Source organism: Macadamia integrifolia, chromosome 14 (assembly GCF_013358625.1).
Source record: "Macadamia integrifolia cultivar HAES 741 chromosome 14, SCU_Mint_v3, whole genome shotgun sequence".
In the NCBI taxonomy this organism is placed as follows: Eukaryota; Viridiplantae; Streptophyta; class Magnoliopsida; order Proteales; family Proteaceae; genus Macadamia; species Macadamia integrifolia.
The window spans coordinates 9,950,453-9,973,663 of record NC_056570.1 but is presented as its reverse complement, the minus strand read 5'-3'; the positions used below and the strand labels follow the sequence as shown (position 1 = coordinate 9,973,663).

The following is a 23,211-nucleotide window of genomic DNA, read 5'->3' as shown; positions in this document are numbered from 1 at the left end:
GATTTAGATGTTTATGGGATTTGAAAAGTAAAATAAAATATGCATAAAAACAGTATCACTATGAAATATGGTTAGAAATTTAAGTAATTTATACAACTATATTGAATAATGATTATCAAAATTTCCTTTTTAGGTTTCGAATTTTACTTCCTTATTTTTTTTAATTTTCCTCGCAAACAAACGGAGCCATCAATTTATTTGGTCAACACCATCCTTTGGGATTAAAATTTAATAAACACATTTTAGGCTAGGGTTGGACTTTTTGGACTGTTTCTCACACGATTCTCACTTTTTAACTCCAACTTGCCTTGATTATATTGTTTTGGGATGATTATTTATTATTTATGTTGAATAGATTTTTTTTAACCAAGGTGTCCGGGGCCAACTTACGCGCACCTCAACTAATCATTAGGGAGACCAGCGCAGCAACCCATCGTCATGATCTTCACTTAAATCGCAGATGCACAGATGGAGAATCGAACCTCAGACCGTGCGCCTAATCCACAAAATCCCCAATTCGCCCTAACCATCTGGGTAACCCACGGGTGGGTACAGAATAAATAAGAAAGCACACACACACACTCACACAATGCGTAGGCTCCACAAGCCGAAGCTACCTCCACTAGGTTATCCTAGTATTCGTATCAGACAACATAACTTTTTATTGTAGAAACATAGAAAGTTGCCAACCCATGCATCAGCTACTATCAGTAGTTCTCAAAAAGAACCCTCAAGGATGTGTAAATAATGTGTCAACTTAGTACTTGTTGTTACTAGTTTCTTTTCTTTCAATTAAAAAAAAAAAAATTGAAACATATGGGTCTATACATGTTTTTACTTAAAATTGTAGAACGAGTTTGGTTGCTTGATTTTATGGAATATAATTCTGTAGAATCATGATTCTTGCAAAACCGTGGTGTTTGGTTGCACCAGAATCCGGTTCCAAAGAAAATTGGTCGATTCTATGACTCCACTTTTTTCACCTAAGACGATTCTTTGAGGGGTTCTCAAATAAGAATCCTATGATTCTTGCACACATAAAAGGAGGTGACTCTTGTGGGAGGTCAAAAAACCGTGAAGTAATTTTGCATCTCCATCTCCATCATTACATCCCAAGCATCATCAATCAAAGTGAACTTAGTGTATGCACAGGTACGTGACCCTTTGCCCATCTCACTCTCTCTCATATCTTCTTCGTCATCTTCTTATCTGATCTATCATCTTCTACCTTCGACCATACCATCTGTTTTTTTTTTTTTTCTCCTAAAAAACCTAGAACTGTGGTGTTTCTAGGGTTCTGGGGGAATGCATTGATCTTTGCCCATCACTGCGGCTTGGAGTTGCTTACGAAGGTATGTTAGGCTCTTCTCTTTCCATTTCTTCAAATCTGCCTACAATTTCTTTAATTTTTTCTCCCTAAAATACCTAGAACTGTGGTGTTTCTAGGCATTTCGGTGAGTGCATTAATCTTCACCCATCACTGCGGTTTGGAGTTGCTTACGAAGGTATGATGGTTGCGATTTATTTTCTTTCTCCATTTCTTCAAGGTGATTCTGGGTGTTTCCTAAAGACAAAATCATGGTAACCAAACAGTTATCCCGATAGAATCAACATACAGAATATGTAGTAACCAAACAGTTATATTTTCAAGAATACAACTCCAGAGAATCATATGCTTTGCAGTTACATTCTTAAAAGATATATATCTCATAAAATCAAGCAACCAGACACGTTCGTAAAGAATCATTGATGTTTTTTCACATCCAATAAAACCCATTAAATGGATTTTAAACAATCGATAAAAGATATGAGAGAGGGTTCTCTGAACAAGTGATGAAATGCGATAAAATGGTATCATATACTAGAGGGCAACGAAGACCATTTATTTGAAATGGAGAGAGAGAAACACAACAGTTGCTAGCATGCCCTACCCAAATGGCTCAAAAGAATTTTTATCCAAATATTTTTTCTTATCATAACTATACAACTGAATTGATTTTTCAAAAAATTAAAATAATGATGACATTAACGATGAGTATGTTAATGTATATTTTCTCTCCTTTTTTTTCTCCAGAAATTTTCAATTTTTTCTTTTATTTTCTTACCACCCAAACATACCCTAAAATTTTGACTTCTGAGTCTTTTGGCCATGAATTTAATTCATGGTATCGGATTGGGTATTGGCCAGTTTTAAAACCGATATCGATATCACTATGTATTAACCGCATGACGAATGGTGTTAAATGGTGCAGTTTCAGTTAAATGGTATAATTTGGTTCACTATGTCAGAGGCAGAAACCAAAACTGAACTATTCATGAAACCTTTTCATATAATGAAACTAAAACCAAACAATTTATTAACGATTATATGGTTCCTAAATAGTTTCATAGACAACACCACACCCAAAAACCCTCTTAAAAAAAAGTTAAGAGTATATAGACCTATTCTCATATAAAAGACAAATAATTATTTAATAAAAACACTTCATCTCTTATTTTTATTTTATTTTATTCATTAAAAAAAAAAAGCAAATACATTAGAGGGGACGTTCAGAGGGAATTTATCTACCCTAAGTCTACGAGGAGCACTAGAAATAACAGAAATATACTGATCATCCTCTCAAAAGACAGAAATTTGACAATAAATCATAAAAAAAGAAATTCGCCAAGGGATCAAAGAAATCCAAAGGCCATCCTTTTCAGGATTTCACTGCATCATTTCTTTTTTCTTTTTTCTTTTCTTTATTGAGAAAACAAAAAGGAATAAAATTGCAAGAGATTACTCATTTACAAAACCAGCAGCTGCTGATCTACCGTTTGCCAGAGTTGCTTCCGCGATAAATGCAAGATGAGATACCTGGTTAAGCTGTGGTAGTAACCTACAAAGAGTTCCAGCCATAGTTTTGTATATTGACAAAAAATGAGAAGCCATACTAAGAGGCCAAAAGAAGGTTTGTAAGTCAAAAAAGAGTTGTTAGATTATCTCGGAATTAGTCCAAATTTCTATTACTTTCCACCCGTAACTTGTTGCATGTTATGCTCCAAAGAGAAGAGCCCTGGCGCCTCCTTCAAAAGGATTTTCTGTCATTAAATAATCTGTTATTATTAGAAGCTGCTCAGTATTACAGTTAAGAATACCTACAGTCCTACTGATTATTTTATCAATGGGGCTAAAAGCAATGGTGCAAATTAAAATAGTGCCATTATGAGATGGAAAATGCATTAGGGTTTTAGTGCATCATTCATTTGACAATATCTGAAGTCTGAACTATACATGTACTCACATCTCTACCTCCCTGAGTCCTTGTGCCATTGTGAAGTACAAACCTTACAAGATGCTTCAGGCTTTCAATGACAATAAGTTCCCTAAGACATCAAATCTTATAGAAGCAAAATGAAACAATAAATACCAGCACAAAGGAGACTACCGATATACGAAAAATTCTCAAAGAAGGAACATTTTACTCAAATTTTTTTTTTTAAATTTTAAATGATTACTTTCTGAGAAAAAAAAACCATAAACAATTTCATCAATGTGAAATGAAGGCACTAGGATGTTGAATGTTCAAGAGGCTATCAATTACGAATACTAGGATAACCTAGTGGTGGTAGCTTCGGCTTGTGGAGTCGGCATCCAGGAGAGGAGGTCGTGGGAGCGAACCCTGTCGTACATATTGTGTGAGTGTGTGTGTTTTTTCTTATTTATTCTGTACCCACCTGTGGGTTACCTAGATGGTTAGGGCGAACTGGGGATTGTGTGGATTAGGTGCGCCGAACTGGGGATTGTGTGGATTAGGTGCGCCGAACTGGGGATTGTGTGGATTAGGTGCGCAGCTCAAAATCAATAATACACACCTCCACCTGAAAACATTGTAGCTTACCCTTTAAGAATTGTCCTAAATACCCCTATTTAACCAGGGTCATCTTTTCCAATCTTAGGGGTGTCAAACGGTGTGGTTTTGGTTATTTAGTTCAGTTTACATTTTGATAAGGTGAAACTAAAACCTGGTTTTGGTTATTTAGTTCAGTTTACATTTTGATAAGGTAAAACTAAAACCGCACCGGATAAGAATAAGGTGAAATCAGAATCATTTTTATCCGGTTTTGGTTTTAGTGTTTTCTAATCGATTTTTGTTATTTGGTTCACAACCGGTTTACATGTGGTTAATAATGTCGTTTTAGAAAACAGTTTGCATCCTACAGCTAGTGTGAATCCTATATATACTAAATTTCTTAAAGAGTCAAGACAATATACTTTTATTTTGCTAAGGACAAAATAAAAGACTATACATATGATAACTAATTAACTATGATCCTCGAAATTAGGAAATCAAGAGGTGTGATTGTGTGAAAGTGAAACTCCCTTCTCGGTTAATACTTTGTTTTTTTTTTTTTTCCATAGACCCATCGAAATTCAAAACACTCTAAGTCTTTAATACTAGGTACTGGTTAACCATCAGTTTTCCAGTTCTAAACTTAATTGAACCAAAATTATGGCCTATAAAATCAAAATCGGATCAGTTTACTACAATGCGGTTTGGTTCGGTTATAACCAGTCAATTTCGATCCCAGTAAACGTTTTAGTTATATTTTGACACCCTTATCCTGTCCCCTTTTGCACACAGGCGTAGAGAACATATTCAATATACAAAACCAGAACTTAAGCAATTTAAACGGCTTAAATGGTTAAAATCAAAATCAGACCATTTATTCAAATGGTTTCAATTTTTACACCAAAACCGAAATATCTATTAAATGGACCGATTCGATTTTGATTTGGTTTTGACACCCTTATACTTATTTATTACATTGAACCGGCCCGACCGGACCATTGGCCATTGTCCCCTCAATCCTCCGCGGAGCCGACCGTTAGGAAAGTTGGAACTATATAACGTGCCTCTTCCGAAACAAACGATTTAGGGTTTTAAGCCGAGCTTCTAGAGAGGAAGAGGTATTCACATCTCTTTACCAGAAACCCTGTAAGTGTCTAAAAGGACTAATTTCATATCTCATTCAGGATTTCTGCTTGTGATTTTAGGCGATAATAGTTATCTTCTTCGATCTATTCCATTCAATATGTACTATTTGTTCTGCTGTGTACTCGCTAGAATCTCTGCTCTTTCTGATTCGTTTATGTATATATGTATTTCCCTTTCTCTATCTGAATTAGGTCTTGGTTTTGGATGTAGAGGAAAGAAGAGGAAGCGGCGATGAGGTAAGAGTTCTGATTCAGATTTTACTGTCTATCGTTAAGATCATTCTGATTTGATTGACACACACCCAGTCTTTGATTTGTATTTTGTTTCTTAAACATTTGGATTTCTGGAAGTCCTGATCAGATTTAAGTTTATCAGAGCAACTCTGAGGCTTTAAAACAACTAAGAGACTTTGATTAGCTTTGCTGCATTATTTGTTTTTAATGTCATATATGATTGTGAACTCTGCTGGTCTTCCCAGACTACATGTCTAGGTAAGTGTGATACTGTTTTGGGGCAAATAAAATGAAGGGCTGGTCTGATATGAAAAAATGTGATTGTGGGTATAAAACTTTTTGAATTATGATTAATCTTAGGATGCACATCAATGAATTAGAAGCACCATGAAATACATGCACATGAATTGTTTTCTTAGGTTGATCAGGTTGGCTGGCATTCTCTTGGTGTTTTGATAAGTTGAGACTATGTTGTGTTGGGAATTTAACTCAACGGGTGTCGGGCGAAGCCCAAATCTTTGGAGGATTGGATCAATCTCCTCTCAGATGTGAGCTTTACTGAATAAAATTTAATGGGGATGATATGGGTTATCTTTTAGATAGAAAGTGTAGTTCCTCCACACGATCATAACTCTTCCACACCCGAGCTATGCAAGGAACAGATTCATGCAACCATTGCGTCCATTTGGATTGCACACAAACATTCTCTTATCTATGGTTTAAAAAGAACTTATAGTTTTCACCGAAGTAGGAAGGAGAGAGAAAAAGAGGGTGGACCTTGGCTTAATGGCAAGGTTGCGGGTTCAAGTCGGCAAACAGCCTCTCCATGAAGCGGGGGTAAGGCTGTGGACATTATGACTCTCCCCAGACCCCGTAGTGGCGGGAACCTTGTGCATTGGGTATGCCCCCAAGGAAGGAGAGAGTTTTCGATGGAGGAGGGAGGGTAGCAGTTAAAATTATTGACTGCTCCCTCCCTTTCTCTTCTTTTAATGAATTAGGTTGCCCACTAATAGTGGCTACTGGCTACCTTGTTTGAGAGAGGGAGTGAAATTAGATTCGGATCACTGTCATGTGGTTCTATGGTATATTCTATGATATTCGAAGTTGGTTTTATTATTTAGTTTTCCATGTCCTACAGCAGTACAGCACATGATCACAATTCTTTTTTTGGATGGAACTTTTAAAGATCTTTTAAACTCTATATTTTGGTACTTTAGAGCCCCCCCTTTCCAACACCAAAGAAAAGAAAAACTTTTGATCGACATTTGAAACCATTAATCAAGTCAAATCAGTTGGGAATAAGCTATCCTACATTGAGTAGGCCGGGCCCTTTGGCTCCCTCCCAAGTTCTTGTTGTACATTCATTCTTTCTTAAGTGAAGAGTGAGCCCAGCAACCATTTTCTTTGTAATACTCCTGTGAACAGATTAATGCCTTGAACCCAAATTTAATCGTGTTTGCCATGTCCATCACCCTAGTTGTAGTGCACTAGGCACTTCTGCTTCAGCCCCCTTCTTCTTCTGATGAAGCGCAGTTGCATTGGCTATACATATGCTGATTATCTTTGTCAGTGCATCTTTTGATGCTCTGAGAGGGTTTCTTGGGATGCTTTTGAACTAACCTATTCATTGTAGTCCTCACTTATTTGGGTTCTTTGTTTTTGTCCCTACATACAGTAAGCTTCAGAGTGACGTTCTGAGAGAGGCCATTGGCCAGGTCATGGGTGCTGCAAAGGAAAAGAACCGCAAGTTTACTGAGACGATAGAGCTGCAAATTGGTCTGAAGAATTATGACCCTCAAAAGGATAAGCGTTTCAGTGGTTCTGTGAAATTGCCTCATATCCCTCGCCCCAAAATGAAGATATGCATGCTTGGAGATGCCCAGCATGTTGAGGAGGTGTGAGTCTCAACTTAAATACTATTTAGACATCAGCTTGCATATCCCCAACTGATATCCATTTTGTTCTTTTGTTGGAAGCGTAGGCAGAGAGGATGGGATTAGAGTCCATGGATGTTGAGGCTTTGAAGAAGATGAACAAGAATAAGAAGCTGGTGAAGAGGCTAGCGAAGAAGTACCATGCTTTCCTTGCTTCGGAGGCAATTATCAAGCAGATCCCTAGGCTTCTTGGTCCAGGTCTCAACAAGGCGGGTAAGTTTCCTACATTGGTTTCCCATCAGGAGTCTTTGGAGTCAAAGGTGAATGAGACCATGGCCATGGTTAAGTTCCAGCTTAAGAAAGTTCTTTGTATGGGAGTGGCTGTGGGGAACTGCGGCATGGAGGAGAAGCAAATCTTCCAGAATGTGCAGCTCAGTGTCAACTTCCTTGTCTCTCTGTTGAAAAAGAATTGGCAAAATGTAAGTATACCTGTTCTTTTTGTTACCCTTTGATCTGTCTGGGATATCATTGTATTTCTTGTTGAGTTCTCACTCCTGTTACCCGAATCAGGTACGGTGCTTATATCTGAAGAGTACAATGGGAAAACCATACAGAGTTTTCTGAGTCGTTTTCGACTGTTTTATTTGGGGACTTAAATTTGGTGGAGTGTTGTGGTAGCAAATTTTGATGGCGATAATTGCCTGGCACAACAATAGGTTTTTCTTACTGAGGCTTCAAGTTTTATTCACCCCTCAAAAAATTGAATTGCCTTTTTTTTTTTTTTAAGGGTGAATATAGATTCTCACCGGGTACCTTCAGCCCATTTAGGATTTTTCTAATTGACTTTTGGTTGTGGTAATGCTGGAATTTGTGATGCTTGGGTGGATGAGAAATTTTGTGGATTTATAACTCTTATTTTTTCTTGGATGTCCTCAAAGAAATATGATTTTGTATCATGTAACATGCAGAATGCTCAATGTGAGCAGAATTTTTGCTGTTCCTCTGTCGGGGGGGGGGGGGGGGGTCATGACTTGGGCTGTTCCAATAGAGGCTGTCCAATAGTCTATTCAATAATTTACTCATATTATGTAGTCATGTGGTTAAATCCTTGCTTGTGCAATACATTTAATTTGATAAAAGATTGAAGCTTTTTATCAGCAAAAACAAATTTCAATAAGCATGCAAATTGACTAGCAAATTGATTGCCAACTGTTTAGAAATCGTCGGGATTAAATTGAAATCAAAACCGTTTAAAATTGTGAAATCGACACCTTTTAGAAATTGGGAAACCGAAATATAGTTTACTAAATGGTTTTGATTTCGGTTTCGGTTTCAGATAGTGCAACTGTTTAGTAAATGGCACTAAACGGTTCGATTTTGGTTTTAGCCAAATAAATTTGAATCGAATTGTACTATATACATCGAAATGAAATCGAATAACACCCTTATCGGTTGCCATCTTCTTCCTTCTTTCTTTCTTTCTTTCCTTTTTTTTTTTTTTTTTATTTTTTTTTATTTTTTATTACGTGTCATCAATAGATTAAGTAAAAACTACTCAATTCTTTGCATCAAGATGGTATATATTTGTTTAAAATGGTTACTTTATATATATCACAAGTATACTCATGCATTTTTTGACCATTTTTATGCGTTTCTTAAAATCCCCCCTCGGATTTAAATCTTTGTGTACGTATAGTTTATTCAAAGTATCACATGTCGGGGGTAAGAGTAGTCAATTGGCCAAAAGGATTGACATTTTACTGAGAAAAGGAGAACATAAAATTGTCCATGAAGCAGTGACTCAGTGAACATCGAAACCATGTCTTCTTTAAAACCACCCCCCCCCCCCACTTCCCCTTTTCCGCCAGCCCGCCCGCCCGCCCCCCCACCCACTCACCCACCCAGAGAAGAAAAAATAATAATCTCCATCTAACTAATATGTTCATATCCCACCTCTCTCTCTCTCTTGGAGATAACTACGTATAGAATTCCAGTTCTGTTTAAATTTTGTTATATCTGAATTTATCAATTAGTTGACCAACCAGATCTGATTTTTTTCACAATTCAGCTATTAAGTTCTAAATTCTTTTCACCCTCTCCCCTTCATCTTCCTCGGAATGAATAGAAATTCTGGAAGGAAAGAAAATGTTGGCAGCACAAACATGAGAGAGAGAGAGAGAGAGAGAGAGAGAGAGAGAGAGAGAGAGAGAGAGAGAGAGAGAGAGAGAGAGAGAGAGAGAGAGAGAGAGAGGCTGAAAATGTGAAAAACGGAAGATCACCAGAAAATATTGAGAACTATTGGTGTTGCATCTTCCACAACCACGATTTGAATAACATTTTTTTTTGCCATGTACAATTTGAATGAACCTCTCAATCTTCTAGTAAATATGTTAGGGAGAAGGGGCATGGCTTCACCCACGTGCGTGGAAGGGAGGGATAAAATATTGGAAGAAAATAAAAGAAAATAAGATATAATAGATAAAATTGGAGAGGAAGTTTACCTTAACTCATATAGTTTGGTTTGGTTGAAAAGTCTGCTTTCCTATTAAACTTCTATTAATTTATAGCATACATCCATGGTTACATAACTTCCCTTCCTATGATGACCACACACGACACTGCTATTATGGTATTAATTAAAATAACTTCCTACCTCCAGTCTTCCATTAAAACACTACATGATAATTAAAACCTGTCACATGTCTATGTGGTATCTCTGGCTCGATACATAACATTTAGGAGCCAATAAGAACACACATGAAAGCATCAATAGAAGTGGGATTTTCACCTTTCATGTGAGGTAAAACTGTCATTTCATCCTAATATATATTAGCATAGGAACCACACCGCATTTTGCAGTTCTTTTTCCCATTATATTATTACAAGTTTTGCCTTCAATTACGATGGTGTTTTAATCATGAACCAGTGGCAAACAAAGTGAAGTTTTCCTTGACACCTTGAAAGGTGACAACAAGAAAATCCCTTCATGTATAGACATGGTAGATTATTTTAGTTATTAAACAATACTGTATACTTTTTCTGCTAATGAAATCAATCAGGTTAATCCCCTAGAAATTAGGCAATCATTTTCTATTATTATATCTATAATGAGGATCTCTTATGGATTAAATTATTTTCATATATCATCAAATTAATGGAGGACTGGTATGAAAATTTTAACTATTAGATAGATAAACATTAATTTATTTGTTACCTTGAGAAATGATTTCCAATCATATGTGACTAATAGTGGGATCTCAATCAGACTAGATGTTTGGACATATGTAGCATCTGATAATCCTTCTTATAATTTGTGTATCGATCAATAATGGAAATGTGGAATATCCACCTCCAATCCTAATCCCACCAGATTTAGGTTGGATCTCATAAAGATTGGGGGGGAGGGGGACCAGTCTATTGAAAGGCTTAGGGGAAGGGGATTTTAGTGCATGTTCTTATCATAGTAGTGAATATACTCAATAACATAGTATCTATTAAAAAAAAAAATGATATGATATTTTTTTTGGTGGGGAGGGAGGGGGTGGTGATGGTGGTTAAAAGATATGGAATGTTGAGTGTTTTAAAAATGGGAGAGGGTTTTCCACAACGTCACAGAATGGGGAATGCACATGGGGAGAGGATCCTGATTCAAAAAAAAAGAAAAAAATCACCTCTCGGTTTTTTTTCCTGTGACAAAGGAGACCATTCCTCCCCTATGAAAGAGTGAAGCCAAAACGAACAGGCTAGAAAGAAAGAAGCCTGTTCAAAGTCGGAATAATCTAAAAAGTGTTTTTATCGTTATAATATTTATACTTTGACTCATTCTTTTTCGTCTCTTTGCTCTTTAGATCGTTTTCTGTTAGAAATAAATAGAGTATTCCAGACCTTTCGAGCAAAATACGCCAACTTGAGCATACACGTTATATCAATAGTTGTGCAAAAAATTGTATCTTTAAAAATTTGGAGTATGGTATTGGCGCTGGTATTGGTCATTGTTTGTATCGACATTGATATCGATTGCCCATATTGGTCATCATGTGAGAGGATGCATGTTGGAATCCATGCTCTAGCGTCATGTAATTAAGTGTGTTGCCCACATATCTCATCATGTGATAGAATGCTTGTTGGAGTCTGCAACTTGGTGTTGTGAGCTTATAGTGTCAGTGTGGACCTCATATCTCATTATGTGAAGGGATGGATGAGCTCCAAGGTCGAGCTTTTTTTTATGTTTTGGGATTTAGTATTGCTGGCTTCCTTTTTGGATCTAGATCCTTTCCATAGAAGGACAAGAGAGTGATCCTACGAGTAGAGGACCTAGCACACATCCCAAGGTCACCCGAGCCGTGATATAACTCTCTGATCCCTGTGCTCTATGGAGAGGAGTCCTATCCTTTTTTTTTTCACCCTTTCAAGGAGCTCTTGAAAGCTTGGGTATTGTCATTCTGGTATCAACCCCCACCCCCCACCCCCCACCCCACACCCCACACCCCACACACCCTCCCCACGCAAAAAAAAAAAAAAAGTTTGAAATTCTGGTCAGTGCGCTAGTTGGCGGTTCAACTTGTACAGTTAGACGTGGGGTGTGCCCATCTTGATTAGGTTAGATTTGTGATTAAGATCTATGATAATAGTATATAAAACTAAACTGTAAGCTTAAATTACAAGGTTCATTATGTTAATTATTAGATAATTAATTCATCTCATGTGATTAACTGGTCCCAAGTGCCTTCCTTCGTTGACCATTGTCTATGGAGTTGATGCCCTAAATCCAAATCTTTCCAATTATTATTAATGTCCTTGCGGTGGTTGCACCTGCACCTATACCTGTCTCATGCTTGTCAAGTGGTTCAGTGACAAAATGTCAAAATCAAAGGGGTTTAAAATCAAGGCTCAATATTGGTGTGTAATGTGTCTTGTCTCCGTGGCACCAACATTCCGGAGAAGAAGAAGATCAGTTCTTAGATGTGACTGCAACAAGAAACAGAACTAACTCTACAAAACAAAATAATGACCTTATGGAGTTAGTGGTATCTTATTGTCTTCTATGTATCAAAGACAAGTTGATGAAGAATCTCTATAACCCCTAGAGAAATTAAAATCTAAATCAACTTAATGTGTTAGTTTGGTGGTGGGTATATGATTATATGCATAAGAATCCCAAGATACCACAAGATAATTACAGACAAGTTGAGGGAATCTCCATAAACCCTAGAGAAAATAAATCTATCTCAAACTAAATGTGTTAGTTTGGTTGTGGGTTAGTTTATGATTATATGGCATAAGAATATTAAGATCCCACAAGATAATTTGTAGATCTACTTAGTTAAGGTGATGGGTCTCTCTCAAATGAGTAAGATTGATGAGGAAAAGTGGAAACCCCTCCATTCCCACAAAAACCCTCCCTGTAGGGGAATTAAGATGACTGGTTTGACAGTGAAAGTGAAAGGCAAGAGAACAAGCCAACAAAAATTCCCACTCAATTTCCACTTCCTATACTTTGGGCTTTAGAGCTCTCCTTAAAGAGGACATCCATGATCCACCACCAAAAGGATTAAAAAGAAAAGGCAATTAATTTTAAATTAAGGGAGAAAAAAAAAAAGGTAGCCCAAGAATTGAAGAGAGAGAATGAGTGTGAATTTGATAACTTTTATAGGAAACCCATCAACCAATCTTAAGAGGAGAGTTATAAGACTAATAATAAGAAGTGGAGGATGATTAGCTCCTCATCTCACCGGCTCCAATATATATAGAAATCTCCAAATAGAAGGAAAACGATAAGCCTAATTTCAAGGGAAAGAGCCCCACACCTTGATTTGGGGTACCCACAGAATAGTGAAGCAATGATTGAAAGAACTGTAGAGTAATTTAATTCAATTCAAGTTTGTTTTTTCATAATAAATGGGTGGAGAGAGAGAGAGAGAGAGAGAGAGAGAGAGGGTGTGAAGGAGTGAGTGGACACTATAGAGACGTGACCACGTAGAACAATAATCCTTCATAGACCCATGTGGGATTCCAAGCTTTTTCTTCCTTCATTTTTTTTAATAGTCTAAACAGAGTTGGAGTGAGCATCTAGATTAATAAGCCACCGTTTGTTAGACATAGAATCAAAGGCTTTAAATATATCAAAATATATCACATTAGGCGGGACGAATCCAGTGTATCTATAAATGAGACAAATCAACAAATCAGATGGAAAGAGACTTTTGGCCACCGGTGTATCTCAGGAAAGCCCCCCAAGACCTTATCCTAAGTCTCTCTCTCTCTCTGCAGATTTGCTGAAAGATTAGTTTTTGGGGTGTTAATAAGATATTTCTGTAATGGGTTCCGATGGTTTTTATCTGTTTTTGTTTCTTTGAAGTTAACCAGGTCATTGAACATAGAAACATATATAATTGGTCTTTTAAGAGTTCAAACTCTGTGGGTTCATGAACCCAAGAAGTTCCATGTACGTGTGCTTGTTTTGGGTATTATTGGATCATTGGTTTTTTTTTTTTGGGGGTGGGGGTGGGGGTGGGGGTGGGGGTGGGGGTTGTGGAGAAGGGGAATGGGTTACCTTCTTTCAGTGAAAACCTTTATTGTATCATTGGCTAATCTGAAAGTATGAATTAAAGATGTGATAACTTATGATACAAATCAAGAATTATAAAATGTAGAATATGTTTCATCAGAAGTAAAATGTGTTTCATCTTTTTTTTTTCTTAACCAAGGTATCCGGCTAGCTTATGCGTACCTTGATTAATCCTTGAGGAGACTAATGTAGCAACCTACCGCCACGGGATTTATAAACTTAAATCCCGGCATTTTCTTTGAAACAAATGCAGCCTTGGCTTCAGTAGTTGGTTTTCTACTTTTAACCAAAAGGGCGGTTTTAATACTTATATAATCAGAATAGGACTTAAATTCAGATCTGATTTCGAGTAAACTTTTTGAAATGTTGGGAGTTATAGAGCACATCGATTTGATCTAATCCTTGGTGCCTTCATATGGTTGAGGAGTTCTCTCCATCTAATGGTTTTGGGTTGATAAATTTAGATCCATGAGAGAAGAGAGTGAATCCTGTTTAAGGGTTAAAAAAAAAAAAGTTGGCTAGCTCATGGCAAGACACAGAGTGCAAGATTAAGAAGTTGTGCATGTATTCGAAACCACACAAATGAGAGGGCAGGATATAGATTTGTTTAGTAAGTACATGACCACATTTTGCCGAAGGAGAGAGAGTGTTAGTGTGAATCCATGACTTATTATGTGAGATGGAATCGGAAGGAATCCGACTCCAGTCTTGTGAGAATCTTTTTCCCTAAAAATTTTAGGAACATTCTCTGAGCTAGCTGCATATAGAAGAATGCACCAATAAGCTGCGAGAGAATGGTTTTGTACATAGGAGGGCAGCAAGTTTAATTCTAAGAATATAAATGTATAGTTGAAAAGTCGTATACAATTCGTGTTTGTATCAGTTCTGGGGAATCCATATTTGAAACATCGATACTATCCAAATCTGTTTGGAAGCTGATTCAATACGAATGCGAATAGTATTTTATCTTATTCATATTTGATCCATGTACATCTCTAGTTATTTCATGTGAGAAGGGGAGAGAATAGAATAGTTTTGTAAATTGGAGCAAGGGCACTTTGGTCATTCTATGAGAGAGAGAATGCTAACGTACCCTCCCAACTCTGAGAACAATTTCCTAAGAATATGAACTGCAGCATCCCTAGGCCCTAATGTGCATATTTACCATTGTTTAGGACTTAAGATGGTAATTGGTAAATAGGCTATCTTGCTTAAAATGAGGTCTTCCATAGTTTATCTTCCCAATGTGAGTCAAATTGGTCGTGAAACTGTTAAACAGATAACCCTCTAGTTCTTGTTTAATTTATAATCAAACCCTCCGGCTCTTGTTTAATTAGTCAAACTTACCTCAAGCACAAGACAATCTGGCCATGTTTTAAACATAAATAATGACTGAAAACTATGTCTAATAGAATCATTTTTAAACTGTTTGTAACTTAATGATTCAAACGATACTACCAACGTTCAACTTCTATGAAACAGTTTTGTTAGAAAAACCATTTGTTCATGAAAATGTGGTCTCCAGTTCTATATCCAAACAACAATGGAAGGGAAAACAAAAGGTTTGGAAGAGTTTTTAGTCAATATTTGATCAGTTGTCTGTCCTTTTTATGGGTTTATATAGCTTAAATCCTTCAGTCATTGGACAGATGGAACAGGTTGGGTTGGGGCACTGCAACTATGAATATAAAATTATAATAAGGCCTTAAACATCAATAATGGATACAATCATAGATACTGTTCTGGTGAAGTGAAGTGGTCAAACTTATCACATGTGCTACTAAAGAAATTAAGTTATGGTCAAATCCCACTCTTACTGCACTTTTACCTCAATCAATGTGATAAACAAATGGGATGTTAAAAAAAAAAAAAGGATTGTAACCCAAATTTATTAGTCTTAATTTATTATATAGAAATGATAAACTATAGCAGCAATGACCATTGGGATCCAGATTCTATTTTTATTTTAATAGTTTCTAAAGTAACTATTCAATTTTAAATAAGACAGAAGTTCTTATAGTCGAATAAAACTAGAGAGTATCTCCCTAGTGTAAAACTTTTTTTGGGTATATGAAAGGGTGATATAATGATCTTAATTGTCTCAATATGTAGAAGTTTTTGTTTTAAAAGTTCAAATTTAGTGTCGTCTTTCACTTTTTACTTTGTTTGTTCTATGCCATGTAATATTCATATTTTTTATTATTTCACTTGTGCCCTAAAATATGATGGGTGAAACAAGATTAATTCCTACGTATCCATCATAGGAATCTTTCAGCTAAAAAGTCAGGGTTCGGATTAGCAGCATGTCAAATTTAGAATCCACTCCAATTAAAACACCCTCTCACATGTATTGAGATGCATTTCATGTGCATCCATACTTTTGCTTAATGATAACATTTTATCATAAAAAATAAAATACCTTTCTTCAACATCGTGACTTAAAATTAAGTATAGTTTTCATTCACCGACGGTGAAGAGAGTTCTCCTACCTTTATTGTTGTTGGATATGACTTTTTCGGTGCTTAAGGGCAGTTTGGGAATTTTATAGATTTTAACCATCAATTGAACGGGAATCTCTTCACTGATGGTGAAGAGAAACTTTGTCCTAAATATATCATTCCATATCATTTATAAACATGAAGCTTATAATTAACAATCACAGTTTAAAGGAATCCCTTCTTACAAATAATGATCTGAATTTTCTTTCACCTACGAAGAAGAGATAAGTTAGAAATTTAGTTCGATTATCTTTATCCATGGTGGAAAAACAACTCTTCCAAATGATACTGAGCATCAAAAGGAGGAAGAAAACGAGTCTTCAGTTTCAATGACAATTAGAGAAGAATTTGAAAGGAACATGGGTATGTTTAGCATTTGAAATTTTGATTAGAGAGAGAGAGAGAGAGAGAGAGAGAGAGAATCTAACAACTTTTTCAAGGAAGAGGAGAAAAAAGGGTAAAAGGCAAGGGGAGTGCTTGAAGTAGAATGATTGAGTTGTAACATTTTATAATCCAAAAGCCCAGCCGGAAGTGCCAAATCCGAGGCCGTGGAATTGACCGATCTGCAAATTGCAAACCTCACGTGTGTATTTTACTCTGACAAAATGAAAAATTTTTGACAGTAGAGCCTCCACTTCTTCTTCTTCTCCTTTTCCTCGACATTTGTGCATTACTTTTTTTTATATCATTAATCGCCGTCGACCTACTCTTCTCCCCCGTGGCGTATTCAGTCTTCAGCTCTTATTGCTCTCCTTCTCTTCCCAACTCAACCCAGATCTCAAGAATCCCAACTCCCAACAATATTAGAGAGTCATCATTCATCACTATATCATTTTTCATTAGGAAAAAAAAAAAAAAAAACTAGAGATGAGAATATGAATATGAATTGGGGGTGACATAATTTTGAATTTTTGACTATATGTTTACATATCAAATTTGTACAATCAAATATTTTTCTTCTAGTAGGTCTATGTCTTTTAGTTGTTTTAACTATTTTCCTTATTTTTTATAATTTATTAAATTTTCAAAAACCCTGAAGATCTTTAGTTACTTAGTATTATTTATTTAATATCTTTTAAATTAGATAGAGTATGTTCTAGATTATCTGAATTTGGATTTAAGTACCCTCCAACTGAATATGAATATCCCTAAACAAATGTGAATCAAAATTCAAATTTTCGATTAACCGCCAAAAACACATTGCATTATTGGCCGACATATAGAGTATAGATGGTATTCGATACTTATATGATATTGATATGTATCAACTGGTACGATTAAAAAATGATTTTTTTTATTAAAATCTACTTGATACAACCTCATAGGAGCAATCCATATCATATTGATCACAACTAATACTGGCAACGATACCATAAACTAAAACCTTGGTTATGAGCCATTGCCTTTGTGCCCTAGAAACTCACTTGATGAAGACAATGAAGGCTTTATAATTATCTCATAATTCACGTACGAAGCTCTAGACTACCTTAAGAAGTGTCAGTATTTTAAAATTTTCATAATTTTTTTAAAGGATAAGGGTAATTAAAAGATGCTACATACTGTTGATTTTTTATATTTTGATGTATCTGCTATGTATTAATCAACTCTTTTGAGTTTTCAAGTTCTTATTTGTATGAAGGGGAATCATACAAAAGATCAAGAAAGTCTGTTGTTCTACATATGGTATCTAGACTAATGGATATATCATTTTACCACTGGTTTGATAGACAAACCCCCTATAAATACTGTGTTAAATTTAATGGTTTATTTCAACCATAATTAGTTGTTTTATATTTCACCAATTTTTTTATGAATAATTTATGTATATACATTTTTTATGCCCGCATTATGAGGTTTTGGACTACGATTTTATTACTCTTGGTTGGTGATTATGGTATTGTACTTGAACCTAATTTTCAGAGGTGAAAAAAAAAAAAAAGATTTTGAATTTTTTTTCTTCACCATAATTTCACTAAAACTATGATTGGACTCTGAGAAAATCTTCGTTAACTCCATTGTTATTGAATATTTCAAGTGCTCATATTCAATTCAATAACATGGTGATCTATGAGTGAGGAGATTCTCTCTTTTCTATGGATTAACTATTATTATTGAATATTTCAAATACCCATATTCAATTCAATAAAAGTGTTGGTCTATGGATGAAGAGATTCTCTCTTCTCCGTGGATTAACAGAATGTGGATCCTAAGGATGAGAAAGAACAGAGAGAGCCCTATGATCAGAATGATATTGTTATGATGTTATGATGGGTTGGTCATACGTACTGTTAACGTTTTGGTGTTACACCAAAAACCAAAACAGTTATAAGAAGCAGCAGTTGTTGACTTGATGTATAATGTGATTTCCAAGTCCCAAACCTTTATGACTCCAAAGGGTCCCACCACCACTGGCAAAGCAGCTTTAAAAAAAAAAAAAAGCCCCCGCCGAGAAACTGCCCAAAAGATTCTCCTGGTCCTTCCTTGCTGACCATCTAATCCCCTCCCTCTCTCCCTCTCTCCCTCTCTCCCTCTCTCTCTTCACCTCATGTCTGTTGTCTCATGTCTGTGAGTCTCTCTTCTCTAATTGGCTTCTTCGACAATAATAACCCCAGCAACCTTAACAGTAATCTCAATCATAAAATAATCTATTTTTATCATCAATCGTTTAAATTATCATCTTCCCTCAACAATCAGTGACAAACATCTAATCTTCTCTCTCTCTCTCTCTCTCCGTTTTTTCATGGATTCCCTCCTCACCTTCTTTATATAAATCATCCATCTGGAGTTCTATCCATTCTTCCATTGCTTCCTTCTTAACCAGACAACCATATCTCTCTTGCCCTCTCTGGACCATTATCACTTCCTTCCCTCCCTCCTATACTCCAATACCAAATAGACTCACCGACATCTCTCTCTGCATCCAAGTAAATGCTGTGCGGCTCCTAACTTGCAGTACTGACAAGTGATAACTCCACCTCGCTCACCTCTCCTTCTCTCTCTTTCTGACAAACCCATCTCGTCTTGTTCAGAGTATAAAGCCTCCAAGAGAGGAAAGAGTGAAGAAAAGAGCAGAGAAGAGGAATATATAAATTTTGAAAAGAAAGAGAATCGGAAAGAGGAGATAAAAGGGAGGGAAATGCTTGAAGCAGTAAAATACCTGATCGGAGCCGCTGGAGCAAGCGGCTTTGGTTCTAAGTCAACGGCGGAGCAGGTCACCGAAGCTTGTCCTGATCTCCGCTCCATCACCGCTATCATCACAGGTAAGCTTAAACAATTTTCTCTCTTTTCCGAACTTAACTCTTTGTTCTAAACTCTAATCCTGCGTTTGGCTGCTAGGTGCCACGTCAGGAATCGGAGCTGAAACAGCCCGGATTCTAGCCAAACGTGGAGCGAAGCTAATCCTTCCGGCCCGGAACCCAAAAGCCGCCGAGGAAACGAAGGCTCGTATCGTGACGGAGTTTCCCGATTCAGACATCGTCGTCATGGCTCTCGATCTTAGTTCTCTCTCTTCCGTTCGAACCTTCGTTTCTGAATTCAAGTCCATGGATTTGCCCCTCAATCTCCTCATGTATGTGAGCCAAAATCTCTCTCTCTCTCTCTGAAGTCCAAACAGAAAGGAAGAAAAAGTTAGAATTTGTTTTGATTCTTCTCTGATGATTATCTGGTTTGATTTGTTTTTCCTTTCTCGTTTTCAGAAACAACGCTGGAAAGTTTTCCCACGATCACTCTCTCTCCGAAGATGGAATCGAGATGACTTTTGCAACAAATTACTTAGGTTTGTGACATTTACAGAAAAAGATGATGGAAGGAAACACTTTTCACTGTTCAGAAGATTCTAATTAATGGAGGATTTCTTCTTTTACAGGACATTTTCTGTTAACAAAACTGCTACTGAAGAAGATGATCGAAACGGCGGAGCTCACAGGAATTCAAGGCCGGATAGTGAACGTATCATCAAGTGTTCATAGCTGGTTTTCCGGCGATGCAATCCGTTATCTCGAATTGATTACTAAAGAGAAAAGGTTCGAAATCGAAGTACTGGATAATAAAAATAAGGAAACCTGTATTATGTTTAGATTTCATCTGGACTGATCCTGAAATCCAAATAAATAAAAAAAGAAAGAAATAAATCTATCTTTTCTGAAAGTTTGTCTTGATCTTTAGATCTTACAATGCTACACGTGCCTACGCTCTCTCGAAGCTCGCCAACGTGTTGCATACCATGGAGCTTGCGGTGAAATTAAAGGTGATTATTCTAAGATCACAACATAGGAAGATTTTTTACTAGTTTATTTCTTTCCTTTTTTTAACGATTTCCGTATTTGTTGAACACAGGAATCGGGCGCAAACGTAACTGCAAATTGTATTCATCCAGGAGTAGTTAGAACGAGACTCACCAGAGATCGAGAAGGCTTCGTCACAGGTTAGTTGATTGGATCAAATAGATCATCAGAAGCTCGATTTCAATTTCAGATAATGAGACATTTCGTTTCGATCTTGAATTTTTTTCAGATCTGATGTTCTTCTTAGCTTCCAAGCTGTTGAAAACGATTTCTCAGGTAAAATTAATCTCACTTTTTCAACTTCCATTAATGAAAACTCATCGAAACAAGAGATCGAGAACCTCAATTAATAATACCTTATCCTGAATCTGATCTCAGGCTGCTGCAACTACTTGCTACGTCGCAACACATCCAAGACTGAAAGAGGTGTCCGGGAAGTACTTCGCAGACTGCAACGAAGCGAAAGCATCGAAACTCGCATCCAATACACAAGAAGCAACTCGTCTCTGGTTAGCGTCTGAAGCAATTACTGCCGAGAGATTCAGATTTCAGAACCATCTCCTTTTTTGAAGGAGATCGCGGGAAAAATGTGAAGAACGAAAAGAGTAGATCGTATACCGTATACATACGTAGTGTATTGAGGTGGTAGATCGTACAAATACGATGACGTAATATTTTGGGTTTTTTGGTAATTTAACATATTATATATATATATATATATAAATATACATATATGGTCGTGATGTAAAAAATATATATATTTAAAGTGGAAAGGAAATTATGTAGTCAAGATTAGTGGGATCGATTAGAATATGGTGATGGATTATCATGTTTAAATGAGTGGAGCATCATTAGATTCCATGTGAGATATGGTTTTATTTAATTCTTAAATATAATATTTGTTTTTAATTTTTTTTCTTTTGGAACTAAATATTATATTTATTTGGAGAGTATTTTTTTATCTTTTTTGATGTTCATGTAGCAGAGAATAGGGGAAATATGTTGATGTTGTATGGGCCCCACTAACATGTGTGATGAGGCAGTGTACGCATGCGTACTTAGGAAATGGAGGTTTGATAAAGTACACCAGGGTTGAGATGAGGCATGACATTTGCATTGATCTAATGTTGTATATAAATCTAACAATTCGAACCGTACGATGAAGTGGTGAGTATGAGACTATGATATTCCCTAACGCATATGGTGTAGAAACGCAACCTTAAAATGATACAGAAAATAATGAAAAAACAAGAATAAATAATGCACACAAATTTACGAGATTCGGCAAAATTACCTATGTCTTCAATGAGATGAGATCTTACTTCACTATCAATGGAGAATAAGGTTATAGTGCTCGTCCTTCATACCTTTCAGTATTGCTTGCATTACAGAGAAAAAAACTCTCGCTATAAATATATAGCGAAAAACCCTAATCTAGAAAGTACACAATTGCCTTCAAATAAAGAATTCGAGCAGGGGACAACGCCCCCCTACACCCCCTGTTTGTTGAGGCACTGCACCCATACTCCGTAGATTAAATTGTGACGGAATACAAGACATCGTACACTAGTATATGATATGTAATTTTAGTAACAATAAGATTATAAGAGAGGTGGGTGAAAATTGATGATGAGGGAACATGATAAAGTGAAAACTTTAGAAACTAGGTTCAATTATAAATGAGGGGAAAAAAATTAGATAACAATGCTACACAAAGAATTAGATTACAATAAGGTGGCTCAAGTGGGGAGATATATTTAGGCATCGTTTGACAACGTTCTGTTTCTGTATTTTCTTGTTCTTAGAAATAGAGAAATAGCCTAAAAAGTGTTTGACAAAGTTGTTCCATTTCACCCGTTTCTAGAAACATAAATCAAAATTTATGCCTATTTATAATTCTAGAAACGACTTTGACGAAATAAGTCTGACTTGTTTCATCGTTTCTAGAAACAAATTTGAGAGGAAAAAAAAAGGCTGTTGTGCCCGATAAATTTCTCAACTATTTAAACCTAAAAAGAGGCAATCAAACCCTCTCATTTTTGGGTATCCGATGATACTATTGGGTTTTTTTAGTGGCATTATGTCTGTAAAAAACATTTTGAGAAACATGTTTATTAAACACCAAAAAATTAGTTTTTGTTTCTGGAAACGTGAAAAGTCGTTTCTGCTGCTTCTAGACATAGAAACAGCAAAAAACGTTATCAAACGGTGCCTCTTGAGTATTGTTTGACCAAATATTTAGTCTACAGTATCGATGTGATCAATGTATTCATTTCAAATTGGTAGAAATTTTTTATAAGACAATTATATGCCTAACAATTATGAATGGAACTGAATGTTGTTGGGCCATGAAGATACAAAATATTAACAAGTGTTGTATTCATCCGTGGATTGCCCAGATAATTAGGGCGAATTGGGGATTGTGTGGATATGTGCACGATTTTAGGTTCGATTTCCCATTTGTGCATTTGTGATATGTAAGAAACAAGACTTAAGGAGAACCACGAGCTCCCAAAACCCTTAAAAGGGTAAAAAAACCTACAACCACGAGTAAAATGATGGAAATCAAAACATGTTCGAAGGGAACAAAATATTAGACAATGGCAGAAGTTTCTAACGACAATCTCTGTAACTAGAATCAAAATTCACAGTGACACGATTAAAACCAGCTCTGATAGCCGATTGAAGTCCTAAGCCTAAGAACAAGAGCCTCACCAACCAAGCAGAGGTAGGGAAGAAGTGGTCATTTCAATTTAGGAAACTTGAAGCATACTAA

The 23,211-nt window shown here is 36.3% G+C and overlaps 2 protein-coding genes across 3 annotated transcripts; both read left to right on the top strand.

The window, feature by feature from the left end:
- Positions 1 to 4,893: 4,893 nt before the first annotated feature.
- Positions 4,894 to 8,081, top strand: LOC122061081 (60S ribosomal protein L10a-like). 2 transcript variants are annotated; one of them, XM_042624249.1, is made up of 5 exons: positions 4,894 to 4,979; positions 5,190 to 5,215; positions 6,888 to 7,107; positions 7,194 to 7,565; positions 7,657 to 8,081. In XM_042624249.1, the coding sequence occupies exons 2-5, from the start codon at positions 5,211 to 5,213 to the stop codon at positions 7,708 to 7,710; spliced, it is 651 nt and encodes a 216-aa protein (XP_042480183.1). In that variant the 5' UTR covers positions 4,894 to 4,979; positions 5,190 to 5,210; the 3' UTR covers positions 7,711 to 8,081. The 2 variants fall into 2 exon arrangements, with proteins under 2 accessions (XP_042480183.1, XP_042480182.1); XM_042624248.1 differs by having other exon boundaries at positions 4,900 to 4,979; positions 5,171 to 5,215.
- Positions 8,082 to 18,674: 10,593 nt separating this feature from the next.
- Positions 18,675 to 21,396, top strand: LOC122062001 (short-chain dehydrogenase TIC 32 A, chloroplastic-like). Its single transcript, XM_042625623.1, has 8 exons — positions 18,675 to 19,412; positions 19,489 to 19,720; positions 19,848 to 19,927; positions 20,018 to 20,174; positions 20,317 to 20,398; positions 20,488 to 20,575; positions 20,665 to 20,711; positions 20,814 to 21,396. The coding sequence occupies exons 1-8, from the start codon at positions 19,289 to 19,291 to the stop codon at positions 21,003 to 21,005; spliced, it is 1,002 nt and encodes a 333-aa protein (XP_042481557.1). The 5' UTR covers positions 18,675 to 19,288; the 3' UTR covers positions 21,006 to 21,396.
- The last annotated feature ends 1,815 nt before the right edge of the window (positions 21,397 to 23,211 follow it).